Below are 11,258 nucleotides of genomic sequence, written 5' to 3' on the forward strand. Positions count from 1 at the left end.
TGTAGCCTAGGCTGGCCTTGAACTTTGGATGACTTTTTGCCTCAGTTTTCCAAGTGCTGGGATTACAGGTATGAGTTATAATACCCAACTAACACTTTCTTTTAAATAAATATCCCTTTAAAGTAAAATGCTCACTTTAGCAACATATACACTAAAACTGGAATAATACCAAGAAGAAGGACCCTGGGCAAGGATGACATGTAAGCTTATGAAATATTCCATATTTTAAAATCACAACTTTTCTTAGATAAAAAAAGAAAAAAAAGTCAGCCAAATTAATTAAGTTTCTCAGATTAAATTACATCCTTTAATTAAGTTATCCATTTATAGTCAGTGTTGTGGTGCACACCTTTAACCTCAGCACTCGGGAGGCAGAGGCAGGTGAATCTCTGTGAGTTCGAGGCCAGCATGGTCTACATAGCGAGTTCTAGGCCAGCTGGCTACAGAGAGACCCTGTTTCAAAAAGATTTAAAAAAAATGTTATCCACTTACATTTTGCCAATTGTTGGTGCAAATTATTCAGTGTATTCATCAGATTTTTGCATGGCTTCTTTGGAAGAATCTTCCAGGCTATGTTCTTTTTGTCACCGGTTCTGAGATTAAATGACAACAATATATTTGTTACATGAACCTTTGGAGGGGGTATATTCTATCTCTCTAACACACACACACACACACACACACACACACACACACACACACACATAAAACAACACAGAAAAAAAAAACAAACACACACACAGACACATTGAACAAAAACTGAAACACATTCAGAATAGTCTAATTAATGAAGAAAATTCAATAGAGGCAGTTTGAAATGGTGAATATTTAAAACTAATGCATGAAGATAGAACTTTTACTAATATATAGTTCAAAATTTTATAATTACATTAGTACAGAGTATATAACACTTGCTCTGGGACTGAGCTAATCATCATGAAGCTTATTGAGGTGATCTTTTTTCTTTTTTGGTCTTTTTGAGACAGGGTATCCCTGTAGTGCCAACTGTCCTGGAACTTGCTATTTAGACCAGGCAGAGATCTGCCCATCTCTCCCTCCCAAGTGTGGGATCAAAGGCATGTGCCACCATGTCCAGCATAATGAAGAGCTCTTTACTCTTCAACTTCATGTGAGAATGCTTGAACACCTAAATAGTGGGAAAACCTTACTACAACAGCTTTTTTCTTTTTCTTTCTTTCTTTCTTCTTTCTTTCTTTCTTTCTTTCTTTCTTTCTTTCTTTCTTTCTTTCTTCTTTCTTTCTTTCTTTCTTTCTTTCTTTCTTTGAACCCAGGGCCTTGAGCTTCCTAGGCAAGCGCTCTACCACTGATCCTTCCTTTTCTTTTTTTTTTTGTTCTTTTTGAGACAGGGTCTCCCTGTAGCCCCCAGCTGTCCTGGAACTCACTATGTAGACCAAGCTGGCCTCAGACTCACAAAGATCTGCCTGCCTCTGCCTCCCAAGTGCTGGGATTACAGGTGTGTGCCATCACACCCAGCCTAACAGTTTTTTCTTATAGAAGAAAAAGTATTACAGAAGACTTTCAATTAACTTATGATACATAGACTTTATTAAAATACTTCACTAATTTTTTTCAGAAAAGACAATCTATTAATACTAAATCACTGGAGCAAAGTATAAAGTAAAAAAAAATTTCATAACTTTTTCTTTTTCAGTCATTTTGAGACAGGGTCCTCTGTAGTGGGGCTGGCCTGGAACTCACTATGTAAACGAGGCTGGCCTTGAACTCCCAGAGATCTGACTGCCTCTGCCTCCCGAGTGCTGGGATTAAAGGTGGGCACTACCACGCCTGGCAACTTTCATTACTTTAAAGAGAGGGAATCTACTAGGAAGTAACACCACTGTCTGTAGTGTGAGTCCCTATAATCTCCTTCATTACAGTCACTACGATCCACGTGGTCTCTAAACTACATGGGGCAGGAGCAGAAAATGGTGTGAAGTACCATAAAGTTTTTTAACTTAACTGTAGCTTTGTTTCAGTCCACCTCCAATTTATTAAACCATTTTTTTCTATTCAAAATAATACTCACTTTAGAAAATTTTAAAAAATACAGAGAAAAAGAGAAGAAAAGTAAACCATCCAAGTTTTAATCACCAAAGAACAATTTAGTGCAGGTAGGTAGTAAAACTTCCCAAGCTAGTGTTTTATTTTTTAAATGTCGCCTAAACTTCTCATACAACAAATAACTACTTTGAAAGCTGAACAAAAAAAGAGGAGAGGGGAAAGTTTAAGTTGATAAGAAGTTACTATCTTGGAATTTACCCATCTTTTCCACAAATGAGAATAAAGACAAAGCAGGTCAAAGTGCAGATGTCCTGCTGTGAAGGAATTATTATTTTTTACATTTACAGTGTGACTAGGAGCATGGTACTGTGAGAACACAATGTAGTAATACTTTTAAAAATATATTTTATTTATTCTTTTTATTTTATGTGTACAAGTGTATTGCCTGACTGTATGTGAGTGCACCCATGTCATGCAATGCCGCGGAGGTCAGAAGAGGGCTTCAGATTCCCCTGGAACTGGAGTTAAGGACGGTTCGTAGCCACCATGTGGGTGCTGGGAATCGAACCCGGGTCCTCTGCAAGAACAGTCGCTGCTCTTAACCGCTGAGCCATCTCTCCAGCCCAGTAACACTTTTTATATCACAGTCTGCTAAATATCCTTCCACTCCCCTCACCATTCACTGAATGCACACCTGACTTAGAGTAGACTTTGAACAACTTAGGGAAAGGAGTGTATTTGGTTTGTCATTTTATTCCTGGTTTCCAGTAAAAGGAGGCATTCAACATAGTTTTTGGCATAAATGAATTAAAAATATCTTGGTATCATCAGATTGTATCTGCTCCCATAATTTTCTTCTCTTGCCCTTGATATTATCTCTGTGAAATGTGGTTTGTTAGGAGAGTTTTCACCCAGCTTTTTTCTGAGTTTTTCTCTCTGACAGTCTTGTATATTTTTATTCATGCTGACTCCCATTTACAAGGTTATTATTACATAGTTACATGATTATTAGTGGCAGAAATATTAGAGTCAGAGAACTATTTCAAAATCCAGTTCTGATAGAATAAGCTATGGCCCTCAGACTGCTTAAAAATCTAAACTTTGTTTTCCTTATCTGTCAGAGGAATCATGAAATTACCTCATAAAGTACAGAGATGCAATGGGATCACTTAGGCTATACATGTGACTTCATGTGTGTCATATCCTAGATACTAATTTCCCCTTTTTCAGAATTTGATAATTAGATCATAATCTGCATTGTGTGTATCTGAGATAGAAAAAGAAAAGGAAACTATATTTGGGATTTGTTTTTCTTTCAAATTTCAGGTTGGAGTATCAGAAATTCTGGATGAAAGAAAGCTAGTCAGTCTTCCTATGGCTGGGAAAGGTGATAAAATCAAGAAGGAACAGAGAATACAGACAATTCACATTTCTTTGATTCTTTAATTTATTAATTATCAAAGTAGAGAAAATACTGGGAAGATTATTTTAACAAATGAAGTATAAAAGAAGGAAAATTTAACATTGCAATGAACACAGTAGTCATTTATTTGTTCAATTTTATAAACACTGTATCATGAAATATTTAACAAGTGACAAAAGAAATATTACTTGAATACTTAAAAGAATTAAATATTGCTGGTAAAGAACAAAATATTGTTCATAGAGAATACTTGCTTTTACCAAGCCTATATTAAAATGGATTTATTATAAAATACACTCCATACTTTCTTGGTTAATACTTTTATGAATATTAAAGCTTTTTGACAGCATGTATGCATTCAAATTTTTTTTTACTTTTTCTAAACTTTTCTAATAATTTAGGCAGTTTAAAAAAATTTTATTTATTTTTATTTTATGTGTATGTGTATATTGCCCTCATGTAGGTAAGTGCACCTGTGTCATGTAATGTTCGCGGAGGACAGAAGAGGCTGTCAGATCCCCTGGGACTGGAGTTACGGACAGTTGTTAGCTGGGATTCGAACCTGGGTCTTCTGCAAGAACAGCCAGTGTTCTTAACTGCTGAGCAATCTCTCCAGCCCCCAGTTTAGGCAATTTTTGTTTTGATACATGGTGAAGACTGAAATGCAACCTAAAATTTTGGAATTAAATTTAAAGGCTTTAAGGTGTAATACTCTTATTAAAAAATAGAGAGACTAGGAACACAGCCCTGCAGCAGAGCATGTGCTTAGCCTATATGAAGCTCTGGGTTTGAACCCTAGCACCAATAAGTAAACAGAAAAACCTATTTTATATCTATTTATTAAGTGCAAAAGCTAAACTAGCTTTGGGGCTTTACTGACAGACTAAATACTAATTATTTTAAGCATGTCCTGTGGATGCAATGTTGTTACATCAGTTTTCTCTTCCCTCACTAGATTAAGGAAAACTAAACTGAAAATATGAGCTACAAAGAAGCAACAAATTATTTTTTAAAGCTACATTCCTAGAATGTAAAGTGGCAAAATTATATATAATTTAAAGGTTACTTTAAAATTCTAATACATTAATTTTCCTGTGATATACTAGTATTCTGATAGCATTAAATTATAAATAAGACTGAAGTATGAAGTAAACCTTTTCTTTTCTTTTCTTTTCTTATTTTTGAGACAAGGTCTCACTATGTAGCCTTCAATGGCCTGGAACTCTGGAACTCACTGTATAGACCTGGCTGACCTCCAACTCACATAGATCCACCTGCCTCTGTTTCCTGAGTGCTAGGACTAAAGACATGTGCCACCACACTCAGTGATTCTTTCTATTTCTACTTTGATTTCCCTTGTGCTAAGTTTCTAAGTAAGCATAAGATTATATTTCTTTAAATATTTAAAGTCTGAGGGCTGGAGAGATGGCTCAGTAGTTAAGAGCACTGACTGCTCTTGCAGAGGACCTGGGTTCAATTCCCAGTACCCACGTGGCAGTTAACTGTTTGAAACTCCAGTTCCAGGGGATCCAACGCCTTCTTCTGACCTCCATGAGCATTGCACAACATGGGTGCACTTACATGCATGCAGGCAATACACTCATACACATAAAATAAAAATGATAAAAAATAATAAAATATAAAAATTTAAAGTCTGAGGAGTAAAAAGTCTTCTTTCTAATAAAACCATCTCTAATACCCTAAATATACTCCATTAAGGATAGCAAGAGCTGTCTAGGAGATGTTAATGACCACAAATTAAAAAAAAAAACCTCAAACGAGTGCTTATTAGCAATCATAAACCACAAATTCACATACAGATAAGATGAAGTTATGTTATTAGGTATAAAATCTAAATTGTACTTACTGAGAAATGGTGTTGGTATCCAGGTCAACACAGCTGACATCTGGGGGAGGATCATAGAGATCAAAGTATCTTGAATCAATTCCTACTATGAATGGACACGGTGCACTCAAGACATCTGCTAAAGCCAGTGGACAGAGAGGAACATACGGGCATGGCCAGTGGAAAGGGAAAATCATCTTGAATAAACAAAGGGTAGGAGAACATTAAGCATTTTGATGCTGAAGCATTAACTTATCAACACACATAAAATTATCTTTTAGATATTAATACCTAAAGCTTAATGCTTACTGATGAATTTAACAGTTGTAAGTAATGTTAAGGGTCAGGAAATTAAAACTGCTTCAACAATGTATAAATCTAATATTTTCCAAAATTTAATTAAGTACTACAATGACTTTAAATTATGAATAAATTAAGTTTAGACTGAATTTATTGTCATCAAGAAACTGATACTCACAGACACTAATGCTTCCGTCACACTAGTGAGCACAGAAGGCCGTAAAGAATGGATGAGGATTTTATGTTCTGTTACTGCAAACACCAGCAGTGTTACGGCATTTTCAGGGCCAAGATTCTGAAGTAGTGTTGAAAACTTGCCTCCACTGTCAATCCAAACAAAAATACACAAGTAAAAAATAAAGATCTAAACTCCTAATCATTTGTAACAGTGGGATAGCATATATTTAAATGTGATTACTACTCTTTGGCAGGGAAAACATAATATCATAAGCAGTATGAAAATAATGTGACGTTATAAAGTTTCAAAGTAGTTCACCCATCAGGCACTGTATTTAATATGAAAAGTGAAAAGTTGTCTACTTCTTCTGTTTGTTTTTCTTTTTTTCATTATTCTTGTTGAGACAGAATCTTGCTATGTAAAATTTGGCTTCCAATTGGTTATTTTAATTCAGTCAGTTCAAATAATGCTTTGGTTAGATGCTAATCCTTTACTGGAAGTCTTTTTAATATAGTACATCTTTCAGTGTGATTGTCAGGGGAACTACAACTTACTGGCTCAGCTCCCTTAGGTAAATACAAACATTAAGTTTTGGATTTATGAATAGATATGTCTTACTATTATAATGACAATAGCAAAGGGAAACCAAGAGCTACAAAATGGCAAGACAAATACACAAAGCAAGCTAATAATCAAAACAATAAACTTAGGTGTTCTATATAATACGAAAATATTGGATTAACAAAGTAAGTGTCCACTAACCAAAGAGTATTTTGTCTATATAGTGCTAAATAACCAATTTTACTGAATTTTTTTCATTTTTAAAAATTTTATTATTTTTATTTTATGTGTATGAGTGTGTTGCCTGCATGTAGGTAAGTGCAGCCATGTTGTGTAATGCCCATGGAGGATGGAAGAAGCCGTCGGATCCCCTGGAACTGGACTTTTGGACAGTTGTTAGCTGCCATGTGGGTGCTGGGATTCAAACTCGGGTCTTCTGCAAGAACAGCCAGTGTTCTTAACTGCTGAGCCATCTCTCCAGCCCGGATTTTTTTTCATTGTAAAGAAAAATTAATGATAAAATTCTCTTGCAGGGGCTGGAGAATATTTTTTTAGAAAGTTCTCTTGCAGAAATGAAAATATATTCTCACAAAACCTGGGTATTTTCAAAGCAACATTATTCACAGAATCCAGAAATGTAAAAAAAATTCCTAAATGATGAATAAATAAAATGTAGTACATTCCTACAATGTACTACTAGTTGTAATTTTAAAAGAAATGATTCATATTACAACATGAATAAACCTAGAAATATGCTCAAAGAAGCCAACCAAATACATTATAATTTCATTTATATAAAATCTACAAAATAGAGAAATCTATAGAAGAGGCAAGCAGACTAATGGGTGCTGATATGGTATGTGCACTTGTATTTCAGCATGCTTGTACAGGAGCAGAAGGAATGAAGGTTAACTGTTAAATGGTACTTATTTTATAGGGTAGTGAAAATGTTCTAAATTTTATTACAGTGATAGCTGTAGAATTATGTGAATAAAATCATTGAATTTTATACTTGGCAAATTTTGTGGTATGGAAATTATACCTCAATAAAGCTGTTACCTCAGTGAAGTCCTTCTGGTATTTAGAATAATTCATAATCAATGTTTCTAGTTTATCTTCAGCTTAAATGAAGGCTAGGAAAACACTTGCCACTCTAGGCTAAGAGCCAGTGATGAAACAATCTGTAATTCTTACAAAATTAATGTCAAAGACGGCAGCTGGTCTCCCTTAGGTATGTGCTATATAATAGTTTAATTATACTGTAACTATTTCTGACAGAAAAATTACACAGCTAATTAAATTTTAGGAAATCATACTGTAGGGAAAGCACATCTCATCAGTTTTCTGAACTTTTATAATGAACATATTCGACTGTTAATAATTATAAGTATTTATTTTGGATTAAACTTAAAATTGAACTTGAATGCATCTCAGGTGATAAATAAAGCTAAACATGTTTTTGTAATCTACATGCATTCACAATTATGTAATAGTAAGTACTTGATAGTAAGGATACACAAAATATCAAACATTATCATAAAAGCATTTTTTCTTCAAAAACTGTAACCCTCATAATAAGTTTAAGAACAAAAGAAAAAGAAACAACAACAACAACAACAACAACAACAACTAAGAAACAGTTAAATGAAAAGCATCTCCATCAATATTTGAAATTTTAGTTGGGAAAGAGAATATTACTTTAATGGTCACGAGATTTAGAGAAACAGAAATGAAATTTGACTTGCCTTAGTGGAAGAGGTGAAGAAACAGGCTGACTGAGAATCAAATTATCATGTGGTGACAACTGGAAGATTTTAAAAATAATACATTTGAAATATAAAGACAAACTGTGAATAAGCACTTTCTGGTGCTAGGTTACTGGTGCTACCCATGAAGTTTCCCAGCTCACCAGCATAGGAGCAGTTAATATCACTGATCTCTGACCCCTTCCAACAACTTCTGACTCTGATTCCAATCTCTTTTCTTCTGTCTTCAACTTTTCCCTTATCCTATTTTAACAAATCCTTTATTAAAGGGTGTGCTAGACAGCGTCAGTTGTCAATTTGACATACTTGGAAAGAGAGAACCTCAATTGGGGAACTTCCTTTATTAGACTGGCCTGTCAGGCATTTTCTTGATTGTTGAATGATGTTGGAGGGTCCAGCCTACTGGGCATGGTGCCTCCTCTGGGCAAATGGTTCTGGGATGCATAAGACAGCAGATTGAGCACAGGCCAGAGCAGCAAGCTAGTAAGCAGCATTTCTCCATGGTCTCTGCTTTAGCTCCTGACTCCTGGTTCCTGCCCTGAGTTCCTGTCCTTGCTTCTCTCAACGATGAACTGTGATTGGGACGTGAAAGCCAAATAAACTCTCTGCCCCACCCCAATTGTTCTTGGTCAGTGTTTATCATAGCAACAGAAAAGTAACTAATGCAACAGTTAAATTATTTACTTAACACCATAAAATCAGGGTCAGCAAACTCATGACCTATAGCACAAATCCATGGGCTACCTGCTCTGTAAGCAATTCTTAATGGAATACAGTCATGTGATTTTTATATACTACCTAACTGATTTTGTATTCTAACAGTAGTGCTGAATCCCTGCAACAATACAGGATAAGCCGCAAATATTAAATATATATAGACAAGGTTCATAACAGGAAACATTGGCCAGCTTCTGCTGTAAAACAAACAAAATTTTGTATGTATTTAAATGGAGGGTGCTCTATACACTTTGACACTAAGTATCAGGAAGTAAGATATGGATGACATTGACATACATATTGATTGTCAAGGTCACCAAGAAGTACTTTTCTAGGCATTTAATCTGTACAAATATAATGTAAGCCAGGTATGAAGGCACACACCTTTAATACCAGCACTCAGGGGGCAGAGGCAAGTGGATCTCTGTGAGATCGAGGTCAGTCTGGTCTACATAAGCAAGTTCCAGGCCAGCTGGGGCTACAGGGAGACCTTAAAAATTATATATATATATTATATTATAATTATAAATATATATAAAATAATGCAATACATTTCATCTGAACTTTAAAATTTATACACATTTCCACTATCTGTCAAATTATTTCTAATACTAATAATACCACCTTAAGGACTGTGCTAAACACAGTAACACATACATAGTGACAAAACATGAAAACATTTCATTTTATTTCATAGACGATTATTAAATAAGTAGGCAATTCACATGACCAAGAGCTCAAACAAAAAGAAACAAACAAAAGAGAGATGCTTCAAATGGAAAAAACAATTTAGGGGAAAAGTTCTTCCCTCCCTACTTTCCTTTTTTCTTTTTTAAGCTTGAGACAGAATCTCACTATGTAGCTGAAGTTGCCTGGAATTCACTAGTCCAAGTCAAATCACTCTCTCAATCCTCCTGCCTCTGCGTTGGGATTATAGGTATCCACCACCATTCCTGGCATGAAAAAGTCCTTTCTGTGGAGGGAGTTTATAAATATTAGAGCCCAAACTCCAACATGAAAGAGCATATGGCTCTCTTTAGATCTCATTCCGTTTTCCTCACTTATAACTGTTATTCTTAGGTTATACTTTGACAGATCTATTAATAATTTATATGGTCTTCATATTAAGAGAATCTTACCTGAACTAAAATCCGTGGTCTCTGAGGAGATGGAAAAGGAACTTTATGCATAAAATGAGAAACATGCCTTAAAAAAACCAAAAAACAAAAACTCAATAGATTCCAAAATGAGTATCATATGCTATAAAAGTTAACATGTCATCACAAGTTCAAGTTGCATCAAAAGCCCTATGTATTTATAATTCCAAAGTCTCTAGTGCTGTGAAAACAAATGAACTACAAAAAAAGCATTCATGTCATTAAAGTTGCCCCTGCCTAAATCCAGTAATTTTTCATGTTAATAGCTGTTCATATTAAACAAGATTTTATCTTTAATGTCTCTAAATCATTTTCTTTTCCCTAAGCAGATAACAGACATTACTAAAGAAGTGAATTCTTAAATTTGTAATACATTTTAAAATTAATTGCTCATGTTTTGGTAGCAATATAACTAGTTAAGGTGCTTAAAAAAACAAATAAATTTAAATACAAATAAAACAAATATATTTAAATTTGAATACCCAGGTATCCAAGACTTAAAAAAACAAAGAGTAAAAAATATCATTCTTCTCACTATTTTTTTGTTTCACAAAAATTATTTTTTGCCAGGCATGGTGTTGCATGCCTTTAATCCCAGCACTCAGGAGGTAGAGACAGGCAGATCTCTGTGAGTTCAAGGCCAGCCTGGTCTACATAGCAAGTTGCAAGCTAGCTGGGGCTATGGGGGGACCCTGTCTCAAAAAGACCAAAAAAATAAAAATAAAAATAAAAAATTATTTTTCAAAAGAGTGTTTAAACACATTAGTTTATTAATTTTTAAGGAAAATTTTATTGCTCCAAGCCGCAGGCTTCTCTCTCCAGGACCAACCCAGCTCCTTAGTGCAGTCCCCAGGAGCCCTTCAGGCCTCTTCCCGCCCCATCTGCCTTTGCATCTCTGGGTGGCATGGCCACCAGCTACCCTAGACCAGCATCTATCCTGGGTCTGGCTCCCTGGCCAGTCCGGCCCCCAAATTCCTGAGGCCAAAATCTTTCCTGGAAGGATCCAGACCTTAGGAGAAAACCTGAGAGCATCGGATCCTCATCTGAATTGGGCCTCTGTGAGAATTCCTGAAGACAAAAGCAATCTGGCCACTCCAATATAAAAATCAAAGGAGAGAACTGGAAGCTTAAGAGGAATCAGCTTTTCATGCCCCAAAAGTAAACCACAAAGACACATAAAGTTTACAAAAAGAAGCAGACCTAAACTTGAAGGCTTGAGACTCACACAAGAATCAGAAACTACAAAACAAATTCACATGTCAAAATCACAGAGAAAAAATACTAACAT

At 35.2% G+C, this 11,258-nt stretch overlaps 1 protein-coding gene and 1 pseudogene across 8 annotated transcripts in view; one reads left to right on the forward strand and one right to left on the reverse strand.

Annotated features, from left to right (window-relative positions):
- Positions 1 to 11,258, reverse strand: part of Dennd4a (DENN domain containing 4A) — a 148,976-nt gene that overhangs the window by 79,154 nt on the left and 58,564 nt on the right. For all 8 annotated transcript variants that reach the window (XM_029565000.1, XM_029564999.1, XM_029565003.1 and 5 more), the window contains 5 exons: positions 9,953 to 10,019; positions 8,076 to 8,134; positions 5,770 to 5,914; positions 5,313 to 5,488; positions 493 to 593 (listed from right to left, as the gene is read on the reverse strand). In XM_029565000.1, the coding sequence (XP_029420860.1) occupies positions 493 to 593; positions 5,313 to 5,488; positions 5,770 to 5,914; positions 8,076 to 8,134; positions 9,953 to 10,019 (548 nt within the window). The remainder of the gene's footprint in view (positions 1 to 492; positions 594 to 5,312; positions 5,489 to 5,769; positions 5,915 to 8,075; positions 8,135 to 9,952; positions 10,020 to 11,258) is intronic.
- On the forward strand, positions 128 to 228 carry LOC115070952 (annotated as a pseudogene).

Source organism: Nannospalax galili, unplaced genomic scaffold (assembly GCF_000622305.1).
Source record: "Nannospalax galili isolate Female #2095 unplaced genomic scaffold, S.galili_v1.0 scaffold54, whole genome shotgun sequence".
Taxonomy (NCBI): domain Eukaryota; kingdom Metazoa; phylum Chordata; class Mammalia; order Rodentia; family Spalacidae; genus Nannospalax; species Nannospalax galili.